Here is a 21,969-nt window from a genome sequence, read left to right as displayed (position 1 = left end):
TCTCTCTCTCTCTCTCTCTCTCTCTCTATCAGTCAAGCTATCTTTCTATCTATCCATCGATCCCCACCCTCTCCCCAGTCCCTCCCTCCACCTTTTCCTCTCATCCACCTATTCCTTTCCTCCCATTTCTCACAGTACTCTTTGTACATGATGCAGTAACTTCCACACTCTGCATAAAACAGATGCAGGCTCGCCAACTTTTTCAAAACCCAATCAGTTTTAGTTTTTGTAAAAGTTTCACAGCACTTGCCACCGGATAAGGTCATATAACAAGTGCCAAAGATTTCAGGTGTTACAAGAGAGTAACAAACACGAAAAAGAAGGATGACAGATGTCTGATAGGAAAGGAGCAAACCACACCAGAGCACCCGTACTATCCCAAAAACCCAAACAAGGACACTCGACATTAAAACATCAGATTATGTAACAACAAACAAAATAACATGAAACGGGACTGGTTTTGGTGATAAACATATATGTGATAAGGCTCTCAAATTTCTGATTGCCTAATCCGGGAGTGTCCTGTGAAATTCAGGACAGTTGGCATGCCTGCGGATGAGAAATAACAAGGCCAACAATACACTACCTTAGAATTACAAAGTTCTGGCATTTTTTGCCATTTTGAGTTACTAAGACCATGAGATCAAAAACAAAATGTTTTATGTGCTCAGAATTGTAAGATTATTCGGAGTCGATATCAAGATATTCAAAGAATTGCATTCGAAAAAGCTTGACATGTGAAACACATAATTTTTTTAATTTCTCAAAACTAGGTACTGAGCAGATAGAACTTTGTACTTCTAGGGTAGCAAACAGTCTGTCTCCCCTACCTTGGACTGTTGCTGCTGAAGCTGCAGCGCCTGCGATATCAGCGTCGGCTGCTGAGGGGGGACCATGCCACGAATCTGTGTCTGAAATTGAACAATCAAACATAGAGACGTTCCATTACTTGGGACCAGGAACCAGGCCAACATTTTTATATTTATACAGTGGAACCTGCTCTAAAGGTTTTTAAGAAACATGTGAACACAGACACATTTGGAATTGGGTTTGTGCAATGAAGCTAAACTTCTCGGCAAATGGGTTTGTTGTTTATCATTGACTAGAACACATGTCATTCAAATACTTAATTTTTGCTAATATTAGCATTTAGGACAGAATGGCATTATATAGTTACTTCTGGGTCAAACCAACTTAGTCCATCTTTCTCAGAGTCTCTATCTCTCTCTCTTTCTCTCTGCATCTCTCTCTGTCTCTCTCTTTCTCTTTGTGTCTCTCTCTGTCTCTCTTTCTCTCTATGTGTCTCTCTGTCTCTCTCTCTTTCTCTTTGTGTCTTTCTCTGTCTCTCTTTCTCTCTGTGTGTCTCTCTGTCTCTCTCTGACCTGTCCCAACTTGTACTTGTCCTCAAAAGCGGCAGCCGCCGCCTGTTTCTGCCCCGCATGTTCCAGCGTCTGCTGCAGCTGAAGACTGGCATGGTAACCTGGAACACAGAGAAAAATCCATATCAATTCAGAACAACTAAGAACACAAGAATTAAGACAGAGATAACTCATGTACAGCAGTTTTTAACAAGTGCAATTACCAAAATGCCAGAGTGGAGGAGAACAAGACCAAAGTTTGGAACACATCTTTCAGCAGCAGACTACCCACAGCACCCTGACACAGGAAATGTGACCAACCACATTAATAGTACAGGAGAAGCTATACGGACCAATGGAGGAACTGAGCAGGACGGCCAAGTATATAACAGTAACAGATACCAGCCTTCAAATGTGATGCGATCGAGAAGAAGAGGAAGGTTTAGAACAGTCTGCGACAATACACGATAAAAGTCATACACACATGCAGCTACAAGCATATGTTTTAGCAATCAACAAGATAAAAAATTAGTAACCTGACTTAAAAATTCATGAATCATAACATGGCCATGAATAGTCTTCTTCTCCCGGAGTGTCAAGGGCAGGGATTGTAGGTTCAAGAAGGTTAAATCTAAACAAAGGTGTGATGCAGGTCTCTGCATATTCATCATAGTCGAGTAGGGGAAAAAGGGGGGACGGGGGATTAGTTATTGGCTGTCAGTGTCAGATTGACTCTTGCAAAAACAAAAGAAACAGACTGGACATGTCACGAGCCTTTGGCCCTGATTGTGCATCATTACTACATGCCACACACCGCAGCCAAATTATCTCAAACTATTACCTAATTTTTTAATTCTCTCATTGTGGCCTAAGCCATTACAGATGATGCAAAGATTAGGAAATTTTTCAACACCTTGTCAAATCAATGTTTGCCATACTCCTCTCTTTGGCCCAACAAATGTTTTTCTAAAGGCAAGAGCTATGTGCACAAAGGGTGTCGAAATAAGACAGCTGCATGTGACGTTATGACATGTCAGGGTATGACTGTTCCTTCCTTTTTGCACGAGGAGAGTGGAAATGGGCTGGGGTAGTTGAACGGCAAATGAAATTTTAAAATCTGAATCAGGGTTGCTACAATCATATTTTTGTAATGTTGAAAGAAAAGTAGAGTAGCTTGACCCCCTCGCGGCCACTGCTGGTGTGCGGCCAGTTTTCATAACTCGCATTCCAGTTGCTGTAAGGGTTTGAATAAACCACTGTAGCTTCTCTTGGGTCTGCCAATGTGTTCACTTTCATTTCCGGTCTTTCCCGCTGTTCCGACACACGTGATGCGAGTTTGAACTTTTCAACCCGAAAACATCCCTTTGTGAAATTTCAGATGAGTTTTTCATTAGCTCTTACCACAACCTAAATATCATTATTTTGTCAACTAAGTGTGGTTTCTGTGTTTTAAAATGTACGTTTTTAAGCCTAACATTGTATAAATATCGCTCAAACATAAACTTTCGGAAAAACGTCGATGGACGCAGCCAGGGCAGGGTAATTTTTCATGTGTGCCCACATGCGGTCAAATCGGCCGCACCGAGGACGGGCTTTACAGTAGAGGTCCTGGCCACGGCCAGAGTCCAAAATGATAGATAGCCCTGGTCAAATGAAGGCTAAGGTCTTGAGATAGAATCTAGACCTTGTTCTTGATAGAGGTAGGCTATTTGCAAAGCTTTTTGTCCACTTAATAAAGCTAGATCTAGATCTACTGGTAACGAAACAATACGATATTTTCAAGCATGGCACCGATCTCAGCGGCCTAGTGGTATGGTGTCTTTCTCAGGAATGGAAGATCGTGGATTCAATTCCCGACCAGGTCATACCTAAGACTAAAAAAACTGGCAATCTAGATCTAGTTGTTGTCCCACCTGGCGTCGGCATTATGGGACGAGTGCTATGACGGGTTACTAGTGTTAGTACACTGTGACTAGATGGGATAATCAGTTCTGTGACATTTCATATCCCAGTGTAACAGCACATTAATTTGCCTAAATGACCTACTGGTTTTAATTAGAGACATTACAGGCCAATTCAAACAAAAACTGAAGTATGGCATGAAGTGAACACTAATCTATCCAAAAAATGTGTTTTCCCAAGCAAGTCTTAAAATGAGTGGGAAACCGAAGGGGACAAAAGAAGCTTTAGACAATGTGTAACAAGCAGTCAGTGAAGGGATGGGGAGATGCCAAGTCAATCTGAGACTGAAAGATTCCTTCATTCTTCCTACTTTGCAACGCAGGAGTAATGGCGGCAAGAGAAAGACATCGCTGGAAAAGCTTCCATCGCTCATCAGTGGAATAGAAATCATTGACTCTTTAATCAACAAAGATTGAAAGATCAAAAGGAAAGCACAGATGGAAATGAGAAAAGTGGACAGAGTAGAGCCAAAATGGAAGAGGGGAAATGGAAGGCGGGAAAGGAAAGAGAAAAACAGCGAGAGGAGCTAAAGAAGCAAAGTGGAGAAAGAAAATAAAAAGAAGATGTAAGAAGAGAGGAGACTAGCCAAGGAGAAGGAGACGGAGAATAAGAAGAAGCAAAAGAAAAGAAGTCCAAAGTGAAAGGAAACAAATCCAAGAAGAGGTTGAGTGATTCAGACTATGACACAAGTGCAGATATCAATGAAAGTGAAATGATACCGTTTGATGAAGATGACCTGCAGTTGGAAGATTTCATGGAAGAAGAATGTTCGACTGAGGAATCCATGTTTGCTGAAGTGGGGGTTGTGGAAGGATATGAAACTCCACAGAGATGACACACGGACAATGAAACGCTTGAACTTGATGAAGGATCAAGAGTCGGACCACAGACGGAGAGAAAGAGAAACAGTGTTGCTGCTGACAATGAAGGCATAGGAAACAAAAGACAAGTGGTTGAAGCAGAAGAAACAGAAAGACAAGACATGCTTGAGAGTGACGGAGATGGGAACAAAAGACCAGTCGTTGGACTTGGAGTAGAAAGAGAATAATATGCTATGCGTGAGATGAATGAAGAAGAGGTGGAGGACTGCAACATGGTCGGAACTGGAAACGAAATGCCAGCATTGGCTGAAGCGGAAGGAAGGCCAGACACTGTTAATGAGGAGAGCGGGGATTCACTTGTTCAGCATGACGGTGGAGATCGTACCTTGAGGCCAGAGACGTGAGACTTGTCCGTTCTGCTCTTATCAAGAGTAGACGTAATCTAGATCTAGATCTACCATCCTTGCACTTTTTTGCATAGATCTACGCTGTCATTGATTTCCATTTTGTTTGCATGCTCTGATCAAAAGTAGATTGAATCTCATTTAAGTTGTATATACCATTCTTTAATTTTGAACATTCCCGTTTGCATTCTGTGTCACTGATTTCCATTTCGTTTGCATGCTCTGACCAAGAGTCTGTTGAATCTCATTAAAGTTGAATGTAGGCCTACCATATTTCAAATTGCACCTTATGCGTTTGTTATTGATTTCCTTCATTGTTTGTCATGTTTCCAAGTGTTTGAAGCTTGTTTAAGGCCTGGCCGCATAACGGGCATGGATTCGGCTGCACGTAAGTCAGGTGACCGCATGTGTGGCTCGTCGTCGGCCGCACCCAAGGCTGCCGGCCGTCAAGTGGTACGCTGAAGTTGTGCAGAAAACACCCACTGCACTCTATACTTGAAGTCTTTAAATTCCCGGCCAGGTCAGGGCCCTTCCTGCGGCTTTTTTCTCCTCGAAAATCAAATTGGGAATCTCTTAGTGCAAAAGCAGTGCTAGCTAGGGGGGAATGTTCGCTCGTGGCCGCAAGTGGTCAAGTTACTCTACATGATTCAGCCAATTTCACAATAATGGGCAGCACTGATAAAAACATCACAACACACAACACCCCCACACACACACACACACACATACACATACCTGTCCACGGGGTTTTATGCACTCCGCATAATTTAGCAAAATTTGAACTTTTTTTAGCCTAACTTATTATTTTCCTTTATCATTCTTTCTTCAAATTAGCAGAATCGCATAATTTCACATTTTTGGGCTCAGTTTGCATAATTTCAGAATTTTTTTTTGCATGTTATAAATATGCGGGGACACACATACTCAAACACACACACACACACCACACACACACACACACACACACTCACCAGGCTGCTGCATCCTCTGTATCGGGTAGGCGGCTGGGAACTGTTCCGGCAGGGCTTTCTGCGGGTGGGACTGGGGGTAGTGGCCCTGGTACGAGGTGAAAGCCGATTGGCCAGGCCCAGGGTACTTGCTGGCACTCGATTGGCTGCTGGAATAAGGGCTGGCCACAGCCGCAGCAGCAGCCTGCTGTTGGAACGAGGGGTTGGTGGCGTAAAGATGGCTGGCGCTGGCCTGGGGGTAGGCCGACGTTTCTAACAAAAGAAAAAGAAATAAAATTTAACATGTTAGTGAAATCAGTGAATAATAGAGACTCTGTCTTCTTCTGCTGCAGTCAAAAGAGAAGTTGAAAGCATTACATAAATCATTCATATGATAGCAACCCATGCTTCAATACAATTAAGATCACTAAATAAAAAGTCAAAAAATGTAAAGAGTAATTAATTTTTTTAAAAGAAATTGGCCATTTTAAAATTATTATTCTGTTTCCACAGTCGAATTGTAAGTTGGTAGCGCTAGATCAGGAAAAAGGTAAAAAAACCAAAAAAACAACAACAAAAAAGAGAAACCAACGAAACAAACGCTGTCAATAAAAGTCAATTTCATCTTCGTCTTTTTCAGCAATCAGAATAAAATTATATCAAAATGTAGACGAAAAATACTGTCTCTACAACAACAAAGACTGCAGTTTTTTCCCAGAGCTTGTCCCTTAACTCACTTCAGACGGGTCACACAACAGTTGCGTGACCCTCGCCGCGACGCTCGCGACGGGTCTCACAAGCCCTGCGTGACCAACTTTGGAATTTTTTTTTCGCTCTACAAATCACGCACGGATCGCGAGACCCGCCTCGCACCCTTGTTTGGCCAAGCCTGAGCTACTTAGACTTCGTTTCGTATCTCTGGGGCCGGTAGTTTTTAAGTTATTGAAGGTGAAGGACAGTGACCCCAACTGGGGTTGAACAGACCGGAACTCGCGCTTTGTTTTTTTCTATACAGCTGATAGTAATCCGACAGTCGCGTCGTAGTAACGGTCGAAGAAGTCGCATGAACAAGAATCACATAATTTCGCCGTTTTCTATACTTCTGTGCGTTTTACTAGTTCTAGTGTCTCAGAATATGATGTGTCTAATAGTTAGGATCCTGGATATGTACCCGAACATGGCCCGAGTCGTAGTTCTAAGGCTAGATCTAGCACTAGTACCGGTGTTGTTTTTCGCGCAACGAAATCACAACGTCGTGCCGTACATCTGTCTCATGTAATTCAGTGTATGGGTCTGAATCAATGCATAGACCAGCTATTATATTTTTACCAAACACTCGCACATGGATACAAACCAAACCAGAACACTTTGAACTTTTATTTTTGTTGTTGCAAGGAATTTCATTCTACTTGTCACGTCTCTGGAAATTTTTCGGAAAATCAAATTCATGCCAATTTTTTAAAAATCATACAAATTAAAGTATTACACTTGGACAACTTTAGTTTTTTGTATTAGATTAAGCTTGAATGTTACTTTACTGTGTCAAAAAATGATTACAATAGGGTAATTCTGAGAGTTGTGGTGATTTATTGAAATACCCCCAAAAACGCCAGTCTTCAACGCTCGTGACTGGTGAAAGGGCCCAGTCGCAAGTGAGTTAACCGCATATTGTTTTAGTACAAGTTTTACAGCACTTACAACGCAATTAGGTCATATAAAAGTATGTACCCAAGATTAGAGGAGTTACAAGAGAGTGATAAACACAAAAAAGGAGGAGAGCTAAAGACAAAAAAAGTTTGATAGGAAGAAAGGAGCAAACTACCCACCCACCTTAGCCTCATAGCACCTGGATGGATATAATGTCAACACATTGGTAAGTCAGCTGTACCCACAATTGTGAAATCTCGAGGCATTCCCAGACTGATACCTCTTTAATTTTCCGCTATATGGTTTACTCAAATTATGGATGTGTTAAACACATTTGTCAATCCCCAATGTGTTTGAGTTATCCGTGAACAATTGTATGAAAAGAAGGAGAAAAGGAGACGAAAATTCATTGCTGCTACTAACTTATATGCCACTTGGTATGAGGTATTACAGAAGAAGAAATGTAGACCTACAATATAAAACAATCGTTACAGACAGAGAGAGAGAGGGGGGGGGGGAACTGTACCTTACAACAGTCAAAATATGTACTGTATTTATATATCAGAGCCCTTCTTGGCAGCTTGTACCCAATACCAGAGTGAACGAGGCGAATGAGGATGATCTAGATATCAGAACAAAGACTCACTGAAGTCAGCAGGCTGTGCGTGGGGTGCAGTGTACAGGTGGCCCGGCTTGCCCCCAGCAAAGGAAGGCAGATACTTGGGGTCAGCATGGCCAAATTTGGAGTCGTTGTGCGAGGGGTACTTTCCCTCTGAGGTGTGCAAGTACTTGGACTCGCTGTGTCCGTACGTCTGATACGATGAGGCGGAGGAGGCCGGTGTAGGGGAGGGGCTCCTCTGTCTCTTCATGCCCTGAACAAGAAATACATACATGTAATAAGACAATAATCAGATGATAATACAATTGATAAACATTGGGTAGAATAATACATGTATCTGTCCCCGTGGTTTTATGCACCCTGCATGACTTACCAAAGTTTGATCATTTTTCGCATAATTTCTGATTATTTTCCTTTATCATCATTCTTTGTTTTAAAAAAAACAGAATCGCATAATTTCACATTTTTGGGCTCAGTTTGCATAATTTAGATTTTTCTTGCATAAAACGAAGGGGACAGATGTATACATGGCATGTACGCCGCCTCACTGCCTTCAGAGCGTATGTTTTGGGTGAAATCAGGGTATTTCAGATTGCTGTTTCTTTACTCTGTCACTACAAAACAACAAAAGCTGTACACCATGAAAGTTAAGTTTTTCCTCATTACAATGGTGTTGTTGTTGTTATCGATCCAGCAACAGCTGGGCACTCGCCCTTCTGTCCAATGCCATGTAGTGATAAGTGCAGGTTTGCTGCAGTTGCTGTAATGTTCCATAGAGTGTGTTGTCAATGTTAGGTCTCGGAGGGAGAAGGGTAGCTCTCCTGTCATTTAGGGCTGTGCAGTGGAACAGGTGAGGATCCACAGTCTCATATGCATAGTCACACAAGGGACACATTGGGGGAAGTTCCGGGTTTATTTTGTTCAGGTGGAAGTTGAGCTGTATATGTTCTGTTCGTAAGCGGAAGATCGTGGTCTGTTTCTTTCTCTGTATGAGGTTGATATTGTCATTCCTTTTTGTTGCGGTCATATGTTTGAAAACTGCTCTGTCTGTCTTTCCCAGGGCCCATCTGTTCATCCAATCTTGTTTGTTGTTGTTTTTGATGATTTGTTTTGCGGTGTTGTATGAAGTTGGAATGTTGGGTTGTTCCTGTCTAGATCCCCGTTTGGCAAGTGTGTCTGCTCTGTCATTTCCAGGTATGTCTGAGTGTCCGGGGACCCACTGCATTACTAGGTTGATGCCACAGAATGTCATCAGATGATGGGATCCAAACAGTATATGGGTCAAATCTTGGTTTAGACGATGGCCATTTTTTATGGCTTGTAATACTGATAGTGAGTCAGTGAAAATCACAATACTCTGTGCTTTTCCAGGATGAGTGTCAAAAACTGTGCGGAGATGGTACAGTGCTGTTTCAATTGCCATCATTTCTGCATCATAGTTGCTGTATTTCTCTCCACAGGCTGCAGAGATCTCATTGGAACTTCCATCTGGGTACTGTATTAGTATTCCATATCTGGCTTTGGTTGTGCCTTTGAATGCTGAGCCGTCCGTATAGACTTGTATCCAGTCATCTGAAGAGCTGTCTATTGTTTGATGTGATGCAAGCATCAGCGTCACTACAATGGTGTAAGTTGTTTGTATTTTCATATAATTGGAGCTGGAGAATCGCCATGGAAAACTAAGCCCCTCACGGCCAGAAAGCAAGGTCGGACCATTTTAAAAATTGACACCCATGAATTGAAATGCTTCACAGACAGATTGATGATTAAATACCTCATCAGCTTGGGATTATTTTGCATCGATCCTTCTGGTAAACTCCAAAAGTATATGAGCCCCAACACATGGAGATGAAAGCAGATGACAGAACAGGACTAGACAACAGGAAAGGAGGTGATAGAAGAAATTTTTAGAGAAGAAAATTTTTTCGTCGCCGTCAGGTTTCAAATCCAAGACTCTTTGAATCCAAAGCAAACATCATCTCTCAAGACCACAAGAGCATAAAAGAGACAATAAAATAGATAATAAAACGTACAATATTATACATATGTTTTCAAAAGTATAACAGAAAGCCCAGTCTAAATTGTCCACAACAGCCACCCATGATTGAAGAAAAAAGTGGTTTTCTTAGATTGGTGGATGTCTTGGAAAGTGTTATTAAAATACTTTTTTAAAACGCAAGTGAGGGGGAGCTGGAAGTAGTCATTTGTATAGATATTTGTCTTGGGACGGGTGGCCATTAGAGCAGGTTTGACTGTATTAATACTATGACATAAAGCAGTTTTCTCCATCCCAGCATGGAGGAGGGAGAAGGAACATTGTGTGGTTACCGTGAGGGGTGGTGGCGGAGCAGTGGGCTTGTATAGGGCCGGCCGGCCGTGCATCATCATGGGCTGAGGGGCTGGGGCCAGGGTCGGGTGTTGGTAGGCTGGCTGGGACAGTGTCATCTCACTAATAATAATAAAAAAATAGATTACATTTATATAGCGCTCTATCATATGCGGGTATAAGCTCTGAGCGCTTCACATTAATCATAAGATAACTTCATTCAGACAAGAAAAAGCATTTCACAATAACAAGAAAACCAGTTCAACAACATAAAGAGAAACACAATTAGGCCATATACGTGCCCAAGATTTGAGGTGTTGCAAGAGAGAAGCATACACAAAAAAAAAAAGGAGCACAGATAAGGATGAGATGTTTGATAGGAAAGAAGGAGCAAACCACACCAGAACACCACCAACTACCCACACAGTCAGAGACACAGACAGATGGACAGAAAGGAAGACAGTTAGTCAGACAGGCATAAGCTCAATAACATAACAGTAGGGGGTAATTATTGACCACTGTATTCGTTAAACACCCCTTCCAACACTGTATGCGTATTTAAGAGATGTGACCTAAGAACTCAAAATCCATCTCTGAAAGAAAGGACAGAACCACCAAGGAGAGTAATCTTGAAAACTCCCCCAAACAGCAGGTCAGAATTACCCGATCAGAGATTTGAACCATGGCAATCTGAACCGTAATCCTGCATATACTAGTGAGCCAATAGTACAACAGAAGGGTGCAATGAGCTTAAGGCAATACAAACTAGAAAACATCAGCTGAGGGATTTGCCATTAGGATTCCAAATAAATAGGGGAAGCAACTACAACCAACAGCCTTTTTCTATTTATAGAACAGTTACTGCCCTTGCACCTTAAGTTTCTAAGAATGACGAAATTTCTCGTGGGTGAATCTCGCTTCAAAAATTTTATGAAAATTACATCTCCACAAGTTTAAAATAACATCGATTTTTAAACACTATAGGTGGTATCACATTAACTCGTAGTATACATCGCTCCAGTTCAGCTGGCTCACAGCATCACTCGGTTGTTTCCAGTCATAGAAAAATCTACCAAACCTCAGCAAATTCATCTTATCTTTAATCAAACCGTCAGTTTACTGCTTGGATTATTCATTCCTGCTCAGTTTGGTGATTATTTTAACCAATAAGGTTATTGACAGTGGAGATGTAGGTCAGTTTGTGAGGCTGAAAAGTTAGATAACAATACTGGACGTGTACAAATGAGTAATAGCCTTCCATATACTTAAGAGTTAAGGGGAGTATGCTGCTGAATGAGAAAAATACACTAACACCTCATGCCGAAAACTGCATTCCCTATTACCTAAGAATAGCATACCTGATATTTCAATGTGTTTTCCAAATGATCGCTGTGGCAAAACTAATTGACATAAAATCACGAAACAGCACACTTATTGTGGACTTCCTTCTTTCATCTAATTTTTTTTTTTTTTAAAGGTCCAGAAATTGCAGCAAGAACCATGGTTGCACCTTAATTGGGACCCAAGAAAACAAACCAAATGCGAATCTATGTTCTGCTGTTTGTGGCATGTACCCATAGAGAACACAATAAGGACCAGCAATGGCAACAGTATGTCCAATTGTCACAGTTTTGTTACAGCCAGTAACTCTCCTTTTTATGATAAACACAGAAACATTGTACTACGCACAACGGCACATGCCATTCTGAATGCATTTCTACCCTTTCCTGCTCTTTCAGTGCAGAAGTAGTTGTAGTTTCTAAAAGCAGTACCCAAGCCACATATGCTGGCGAAAAACGCGAAAAAAAACTTCTGAACTCAAAAACCACAGGGGCTGGGGCACAGGTAGTCAGCGGAAATAGTACTATGACCACTTCATATGCGGCATGGGTAGCCAGTGAGTTAAAACGTGGTTTGTCACAAAACTCTTCCCATATAACATTGTTCAGCATATCTACTGGCCAAATTCTGGACTAGATAACATCGCAAATCCCTTAAAGAAGGTAAGTCATGAAGTGTACGTGCAAACCAGATGTCACTGAGAAGATCCAACAAAACCTGTGCTCCTTATCAAACTGGGATAAAAACAAACTGAACCCATACACAAACGTACAGAACATTAAAAGTCATGGACACCAAGAAATGCATAGACTTTAAAGAGACTCCAAATTTACACATGAATGCAATATGGAAGGTATGCAGACACAAGCAAAGCTTTACCTTTGCTCTTTCTGCTGAGCTTTCCTCCTAGTGTCCTCTTGATTGCTCAAAACTTTTTTCAGTTGATTGAAAAGCTGATGCTTCAAGATCTTCTGACCCTCCAGCTTCCTTTCCAGCTGACTTATCTGAGGACAGAGTTGATCCAGTTTTTGAGTAAAAAGAAGCACATTGACACGCTATCAGGAACAGTCTTTTAGGGAAAGTAAAAAGCAAAACAGACTGACAAAAACAATACAGGGGAAAAATAGTAGTTGGACCTACCCTCCAACCACTTGCACAGTTGATAAGATGAAGTCAGCTATTAAAAACTTCAAAAGTTGAAAAATAAGATGGTATCCGGAACCTTTTTTGAAAGAGAAAGGCAACAAAAATAGAGTGTGGTGTACGCAGAGGAATCTCACAACTTAGTCATGTGGCAAAGATTTAGTATATAAATGTCAAAATCCTTGAGTGTAAAGTAAGACACATTGTAGAAAGAAACGCAGGATTAATCAGTGCACGGGAAAAGCAAGATAGGCAGAAAAAAACAACAGAGGGAAAGAAACATATCATCACTGAACCTGTTCCTTGGTTTCTTCTAATGAGAGACTGTCCTCTTCTTCCTTCTTTTTCTTCAACTCTCTTTCTTTCCTCAAACGTTCCATCATGGCATCTTGCTCTTGTTCTGTGAAAAGTAGATAGAAATATCAAATTTGATTAAAAAACAGTAGTACCAACAATCTGCCCTTCCTAAATCATAAACAAAAGCTTACTATGAGTATGAGTGTACTTTCAATATCTAGCCGTAATTAACTCAAATTCCAAAACATTGTCAGGCCTTGAATTTTATTCATTTCATATAATGCAGTAACATAAGTAGGTACACTTCATAATAATTGATGAAGGATGGATGGTCTTTGTAAAAACAGGAGCCTATATATATTTTTGCACGGGCAATTTATTTATATAATTATTCCAAAGTTTATCCTGGATTGTACTGAGCGTGGCCTGTATGACAGGGGAATCTTACAACCTACCGACTTTGTAAAAATACTTTAAATTCACTGTTCTTAATATCAATGTTCACATCTGTGACAGCCATGAAACTTTTTTAAACCAAACAATGCCCACACATATTATACACAGTTAGAGTTGGACCCCAACCACATATAAGTATTTTATGTATACCTTGCTTCTTTTTTTCCCTCTCCCTCATGATGTGTCTCTTCAGGGATTCGTAGACCGCCCGAGTCATCTTGGGCCTCTCCAACAAGGCAGGCATTTCTGCAGATTTTTTCCCTTTTAGCTCAGTGAATAAAAAATTCACACAACAATGAAGAACTACCTTCGCAGGTAGAGGTACTGTATCAGTTGAACTTATCAACTGATACCACCTGAAAAAAAAAGAAGAAAAAAACTCATCAGGCACATTTCGTTACACAAGTGTAGCTTTTTGAGCCAGATATTATATTCTTAATTGAAAGAAGTGTCAGATAAATGACATGTTCGGTAAGACCTCGTTATGCTGCTGACATGTGCAAATGGTGAATGCACTGAGCACACTGCCCATACCTACACCTTATGCAACAGCCAGCAATAAGGCACTGTTGCTGACCTCAGTAAATATAATGCAGCCATAGTAGTCAGTGTGGTGTCTATCTTACAGTGGCCACCCCCTGCCACGGTCAGGCTTTTTTGTTGTTGTTTCTTTGTTTGTTTTTTCTTGCGCTGTTTCGTTTTGTCCTTGACTGCTATTCGTGTACAGAACTGGAAAAACTTCAGTCTGTTGGCATCATTTCCTTTTCTGACCACAATTTACCTGACAGCCAGTAATAACACACTGCTGCTGACCTCAGTAAATGCCTTGCAGCTGTATGACAATGACAGGCAGTGTAGCATCTGTCTTACAGTACCCATCAACTGCCTATCATGGATTTTTTTTCGGGTTTATTTTCTCTTGTGTGCTTTTGTTTTGTCAATGACTGCTATTCCGTACTACAAATGTTTGAGTTTGTTGGCATCATTTCTTTTTCTATACGATTCAATAGGATTCTTATAGATGCTGGTGGTTCACAATTTAATTTACAGAATTCATTTGCATACGGCATGGTATACACAAGGACAAAGATTATAGTATTGCATGTAGTCTACACCAAAGATCCCACCGCTTACGACCCCGGTTCGCTTAAGATCCCGCAGTTTAATTTTTTTTAAATTTTTTTACTATACAAAAGTAACACTTAAGATCCCGCTCTGATTCACTCAGAAGGTCTACTTTCGGCTAAGATCCCACATTTCAGATCATAATTTACGGAACAAAAACTCAGGTGGGCACAGCCGATCAACCAGGAGTGAAAAGCTGAGATCAAAGAACAGCCCGTCACATCAAAGATCAGTCACTCTCGTGAATGAGATGACGCGAAGTAAAACTAGATGAAACTATACAATGTTTGCCCCAGAAGGTATCACATCGAGATGAGAACTGACCAACGCATTTGTTTTCCCCAAACATCGCACTCGCATCTGAGCTCTCCACCTAAACGTGTGTAAGGCCTACAAGTTCGCTTTAGGCAGGATCACATCAAACTGTGAACTCTTCCCTGATCATTGCAGCTGTTGTCACTACTCCCGAATGCGCGACACAGACTAAAGCTTAATTGGTGTGGTGACAACGTAAAACGTAATGGTGCGTAAAGGGACAGGGGTACTCGGTCAGAGATGGAAAGCTATCAATTTTGGACAGGTTAAAGGGAAGAGCAACTGGATAAGCATAGATCTTGAGATAGGATAATATGTTAAAATGGTATGTGTTTGGTCATCAAGGTTGACCACTCTTTGCTCACCATATATCACAAACCCATCCAGAGGTCATAAAGTCAGTTCATTTGAGAATGAAGGGAGACCATTTTTACCGGTTGTGGGCCTTAACTCTTGTCCTGCATCTTGTGCCGAGATGCGAATCTTATCAGCAACCTATTACATTTTTTAATACCGTGGGAGTGGGTTAATCGATTATGAAAATAACGCTTATATCTTTTATAGCTTTCTATTTAAGTGTTACAAACACATGAATAACCCCCTCTCATAGGCTGATAAGACATTACAAGTAGTTACGCCCATTCAAATAACCTTTTTAGACACTCTTGTTTTCATGAATGATCTGGAGTTCGAAAGGGGACAATATAGGTCAATTTCCGAATGTTTTGCCCTCAATAGTCCATTTTATCTGCACAATGGTATTCGAAACTATCAAATGAGCTTAATAAATTTTTATCAGGTAGTATCATTTCATACAAAATCAAGCTCATTGAAAGATTTTGTATAGAAAAATGGAAGTCTTGTTTCCTGACTATCCTTTCGAGCTCGTCATGTCTAAATGGGTCAATTTGTTCTAATTTCATTGGAAGAACATCTAGAGCTACCAACTTGGTGTGATTTGAATGAGACGCATGTCTCGGTAATAAACCAACACAAGCTTATTGGGCAACATAAACCCGGCCTCCGCAGGACCAGGGAAAACATGGGTCACTGAAGACTCTTCTCTTGGTCCGTCGAATAAGATCCTGTTCTCCTAAGATCCCGCATTTTGCCTGCTCCCAAGCACCAGGATCTTAGGTGGAGACTACTTTAACTTGTAACAGAGATCTAGTAAGTGACCAGAAATTAAAATCCTGTCCATAGCAATCAACTGTCTATAAAGGTCATTTTTCTCAGTGATCTTGGGAGACCATAACGAGGACAAATTAGACTGTCCTACATGGTGTCTCTTGAGTTTTTAAGTTCTCATTTTTTTTTAAAAATACAAAGAACAATATAATATAAAAATAACAATACAATACAATGAATAACAATAGGAAGTGGTTACTCTCACCCAGGTGGAGAGTAAAAATACGATTGAATCGTATGGGTGAGACTTGCCAGCTTTGGCTATTCTCACCCCGTGTGAAACAAGACTTGTTTTTCCTAATTTCTGAATACTGTCCATCAGTGTGGATGATCAAATTGACAAAAACAAAGAAAAAAATGATGCTATAGCACAAAAGTAAACAAATTTGGCCATCTACAAAAATGCTACGTTAGTTCACTTTTCGAATTGAGGCGAACTACGCTGGTCGCCAACTTGTTTTGCCCGGAAGTTCTTGCTAGCCTACTCCTTCTCTCTCTCTCTGCATTTATCTCTTCCCCCCCCCCCCCTCTCTTTCTCTCTCGCTCACTGCCCTCAGACAAAATTGCGCGCTTTCAACACAAGAAGAGCGTTGGAACATTTGTTTACACACTGGTATCACGGTGAGCGCAGACCAGGTGAGAATAGCCGGTAAATTTTTACTTTCACTCCCGCACACAAATGCACTGCTTCGAGGGTCAAACTGCAGTACTGTTCGATGCAGATAACAAAAAGCCACTAAAACTGTCGCAAATCAATTGTTTTCAAGAAAACTTCAAAGCTAAAACTGTAAAATATTAAATTACGGGTTGAAACCCCCAGATTTTTGGGTATTATTGTAGAACTGGACCCAACTTACGTTGACTACTTTGTTATGGTTCTTGTAGGTTTTTGGGTGTGTTATTAACGAATATGATATTCAAAACCATCGCAGATGTCCCGTTTGCGAGATATTGCTATCTGTATTGTATTATATTTTCACAAACTTGGCGTACTAATACACTGGGAAAGAGCAAGGTGATTGTATGGCGAGTCATGTCATAGACTATGCGCAAGAGCAATCTAACCTTTTGAATGCTCAGGCGCACACAACTTCTAACCTTTAGCATATTAATTGTTGCGCATGCGCATTTCCCAGAGTCTGCTGCGTTTTGCTTACGTCCTTTCCCTCTTTAAGTTTGAAATCTTTTAGTCTGTCATTCTTGCACTGCTCCTTGGGTTAGGTTATGTCATGTCATGGATTCGTGCCAGTCGTGCACCTTCAATTATTTCTCAGCCATCTTAAGATTCTACAAATACAACCAGAAAAGTAATTATTTTTTACATTTGCATGGTGTTTTGCTGAAGGAGGTAGTGTGCGCTAAGTATGCAGTGCACATTTCGTGAGGATAAGTGTATGCCGCAGTAGGAACAGTATTGTGATTCCTAACTAAGACCAAAAAGAGGAGGTATTGTGGTTTCAGTGTTTCAAACAACAACAAGGGTTCTTTCTTAGATAATTGCAAAGAGCATGGCGAGTAAGGCAAGAGAATATAAGGTGTTCTTTAAGGGGGGTTTTTATCCTCTTTTTCGCCTTTAAAACCATTAGAATATAAAGGATTTCAGTGAGGGGGTTTTCACATTTTGGTTGATTTGCGGTGATTGTGATGGTCAAATTCGGTTATATCACAACAAAAAACTTCAGAAAATCACAATTGCGAGATGGGTCCAATACTGACACTGCAAAGTTACCTTTTTTTTTTGGAAAGCGCTATTTGCAACGCCACATTCTGAATAACTCCCGTGCTATTTGCAACGCCACATTCTGAATAGCTCCCGTGCTATTTGCAATGCTGCGTTCTGAATAGCTCCCGTGCTATTTGCAACACCGCGTTCTGAATAGCTCCCATGCTATTTGAAACGCCAGTACTAGATTTAGAATCTAGACTAGATGTAGTAGCAATCGTTTCTAAATGATAATTTGTAGTACTGCCTGAATTGTGGAAGCTTTCTCAGTTTTTTGATAAACCTCCTAGGATTTGACTCCTTTTTTTAACGACGTTGTCTTATTCCGATCAATATTGGGTAGATCTAGATCTAGAAAAATCTAGATATAGATTAGTTCTAACAATTGTTTCTGACATTGTTTGCACAAAAGTAGACGTCTTATTCATCTCTCATTTTATAATCATAATCATCTGAGTTAGAGTTTGAGCAAGTTTAAGTTGAAAGACGCTTGGATAACAATAACAAGACAGTGCAACTCAAACTTTAAGTTAGGCCTAGAGAACTTATACTAATCTGTCTACTGTCTACGTTCTCTAAGTCTAATGTTCAGTGCTTCCAAGCCTGGCATCGAATCCCGGTCCCGAAAGGTGTTTTTTTTTCCTTCTCCTGAGCCTAAAATTAAGAAATTAAAAAATTCGACTCACACACCAAGGAAAGCCACTACTGAACTTTAACCAAGCCTAAATTGGTAAAAGGAAAAGTATAGGCTATACTAAGGCCTACTTTGTGCAGAGCTCCTCTTAGGGACAAAACCAGAATGTGCATGCTTCATCATTACATTAAAAAAACTACAAAGCAACAAGATATAATTATGGGAACAATTTGTTGGTCAGTCGAGAAGGGGACAACAACAACAACAACAACAAAAAAGTTTTAAAAAACAACGTCCAGGACCGGGATCAAACCCACGCTAAAAAAATAATGGTTTGACTTCAAGCGCAGACGCGCTGTCACTTCGGCCATCAGGACTTCCGATAACGATGTGCAGATTAAGCTTGATATTTTACACGGCCACCTCTATTCTCACTCCGGGTGAGAATAGCGCAGGCGAGTCTTTTGGCTCTTCTCACCAGGTGTGCGTTCACCGTTATAGCCTAGATCTAGGCCAACCAATTTTGCGTTCACCCTAAACCACAGAATTCTACACTGTGATAACAGAAAAATTGTAGAATTCTGTGCCATGACCAAACGTTCCATTACTACTGTTAGCCTAATAAAAGCGTACAATTTTGTCATTGGGCAGTGGAGAGAGAGAGAGAGAGAGAAAGAGAGAGAGAGAGGAGTAGCGCAAGAACTTCCGGGCAAAACAAAATGGCGACCCGCGTAGTTCGGCTCGATTCGAAAAGTTTAATAGCTGTAGCATCTTTGTAGACGACAAAATTAATTTACTTTTGTGTTTTAACATAATTTTTAAACTTTGTTTTGGTCAATTTGATCGTCCACACCGATAGACAGTATTCAGAAAGAGACAGAGAGAGAGAAAAGGGGAGGCATAGATCTTGCGAGAACTTCCGGGCAAAACAAAATGGTGACCCCTGTAGTTCGGCTCGATTCGAAAAGTGAAATAGCCATAGCATCTTTGTAGTCAATAAAATTAGCTTACTTTTGTGCTATTATAACGTAATCTTTTCTTTGCCTTTATCCATTTGATCATCCACATCGATAGAAAGTATTCCGAAATTAGGAAAAACAGGTCTTGTTTCACACCGGGTGAGAATAGCCTACGGTGGCAAGTCTCACCCGGGGTGAGAGGTCGATCGTATTTCTATTCTCACCCCGGGTGAGAATAGCCACTTCTATTTTACACACAGCGACACAGTGTTTTATTTAGCACTGGCGCTAATCGCAACGCGGCGTTGCAAATAGGCACTTTCTTTTTTTTTTTACCCAGGCTCCCTTGAACCACCACCACCCCCCCCCCCCCACTCCCCACCACCCCCAATTGGTCCAAAGCAGCAAATTACTATGAGGTCAGGCAATGTGTGATAAAGATCTAGATCTAGCTCAATTAAGAACAATAAAATATTCTGAAAACTATTAATTTGCGGCGGAAATGAAAATGACAGTCTATTCGTGTTCATCAGCGCATCAATATTTAACTAGAAATTGGACAACTGGCAGCAAATAATAAGTGAAGAGAGTGTAAGTGTGGGACAGGAGGGAAAGTAAAAGAATACTGAATGGCAAAATAAGGCTCGCCCTCTCACCCACGGTGAGAGACCTACAATTGCTCTATTCTCAGGTGAGAATAGAGGTGGCCATGCCATAAAAACAATCAATTAATTCAAGCCCCTTCGTTAATTCAATTCAATCAATGAACAATGCCAGGAATGTGGCACTCTCAACTATTATTTTTACTGTTGAGCAGTGGCGGTGGGTGGACCAAGATTTGGGTGGGGCTTAGGTTTCTTCCACTTCTTTACCACCAAATAGCAAGCAATAAGAACAAAACAGTGATGATTCTTCTATACTCACGGCGAGCCACGGCGTTTTGAGAACCATTCAAATGAGAAGACTCACCTTTGTCTTCCATCTCTTTGTTCTTAGTTAAATTTAAGCTCTTCTGGGTGGTGGGGACGAAGCCGTTTCACCTCCAAATTTCTCTAATAAGTTTTTATCTGAAGAAAAAGATGCCTCGAAAGTGGTTTGATGTAATTAATAACTGTAAAATCTCAGCGGCACAAACGCACAGCACTCCAAACACATACCGTCTATGAGGTGGATTGGGTCGTGTTGTTGCGGAAAATAGAACGCGCCTAACAAAGGCCCAATGGGCGCATAGGTATCTGTGTCACTGGGGGAAAGTGTGTCGTAAACTTTCACCCCATTGTCAGGGCTGGGAGAGCGTGAGCCCTCTGTGCAGTGTTATTTTTTAAAAGTCTTCTACCTTTTTACAAGAAGAGTTTCATTAAAGACGGGCGTGGGAACCGGCTTATTCTTCCTGAGCCCTAACGACATTTGATTGGCTGTTAGGTTACTGTAGTTGTAAGCGGTGACAACAATGATAGGATAAATGAGCAAGCCGCCAAGCTGATAACTGAGTGTTCATTGCGTGCGATCATAACGGTTTCAACACATGCCGTTAAACTTAGAAATGACGCATCTTTCTGATTGGCTCCTAATTTTAGTAATGTGATGTCATCACTTCCTGGGATACCCACATGGAACGACGTGTTTTCGGTAACATTTCGGATTTTCTAGATCTAGATCTAGATCTAGAATCTAGATTCTAGATCTAGATCTATTAGGCCTACCTGGACATGATGGAAGACCGCACGAAAATTGCCGTAAAGACGCAGGAGGACTAGATAATATCTAGATCTAGATCTAGACTCTAGATATCTAAATTTAGATCTACCAACCCCCCCCCCCTCCTGCATTTTTAATCACTAATACATTTTTAAAAATAAACAACAACTTCAAAGTCAAAGCAACTCTACAAATTAGGCCTATAATTTATGGAACTGTTGGTCAGTCGGGAGGAGGAAAAGAGAAAAAAAAAACTGTCCGGGACCGGAATCGAACCGCTCCAAAAATCATTGCTCGACATCAAACGCAGACGCGCTATCAAATCAGCTATCAGAACTTCCGAGAAAATGGTGTAGATTAAGCATAATATACATAGACACTTCCATCTTTGGTGCCATGCGGTTGTCTATACTTAGATGTAGTCACGTGATCGGAGGGGTATCCTGGTCTGACGTCAAACAAGATGGGCGCCTTACCTAAAAATAGTTTGCATCATTTCTACTTTTAATCGCATGTGGTTTCAACTGCTTATTTCGTTATTTAAGAAGAAAGTGGCTATTCTCACCCGCCCGGAAGTTCTCGCAAGATCAACTCCTCCCCTCTTCTCTCTCTCTCTGTCTCTTTCTGAATACTGTCTATCGGTGTGGACGATCAAATTGACCAAAACAAAGTTAAAAAATGATGTTAAAACACAAAAGTAAATAAATTTGGTTGTCTACAAAGATGCTACGGCTATTTAACTTTTCGAATCGAGCCGAACTACGCGGGTCGCCATTTTGTTTTGCCCGGAAATTCTCGCGCTACTCCTCTCTCTTTCTCTCTCTCTCTCCACTGCCCACAGACAAAATTGTACGCTTTTAGTAGGCTACAATTGTAATGGAACGTTTGTTCACGGCATAGAATTCTACAATTTTTCTGTTATCACAGTGTAGAATTCTGTGGTTTAGGGTGAACGCAAAATTTGGTGAACGCGCACCGGGTGAGAATAGCCACAAGACTCGCCTGC

General features: G+C 40.9%; 1 protein-coding gene across 1 annotated transcript in view; it reads right to left on the bottom strand.

Moving 5' to 3' along the window:
• Positions 1-21,969, bottom strand: part of LOC101863544 (G protein pathway suppressor 2) — a gene marked incomplete in the record, with an annotated part of 26,920 nt that overhangs the window by 4,310 nt on the left and 641 nt on the right. Inside the window, 8 exon segments of the mRNA XM_005108968.3 lie at positions 831-911; positions 1,383-1,480; positions 5,517-5,765; positions 7,786-8,011; positions 10,087-10,207; positions 12,305-12,429; positions 12,865-12,968; positions 13,472-13,677. Of these exon segments, the coding sequence (XP_005109025.2) occupies positions 831-911; positions 1,383-1,480; positions 5,517-5,765; positions 7,786-8,011; positions 10,087-10,207; positions 12,305-12,429; positions 12,865-12,968; positions 13,472-13,565 (1,098 nt within the window).

Source organism: Aplysia californica, unplaced genomic scaffold (genome assembly GCF_000002075.1).
Source record: "Aplysia californica isolate F4 #8 unplaced genomic scaffold, AplCal3.0 scaffold00739, whole genome shotgun sequence".
NCBI lineage: Eukaryota > Metazoa > Mollusca > Gastropoda > Aplysiida > Aplysiidae > Aplysia > Aplysia californica.
Note: the sequence above shows the minus strand (reverse complement) of the source record. Positions and strands in the feature narration are given on the sequence as shown.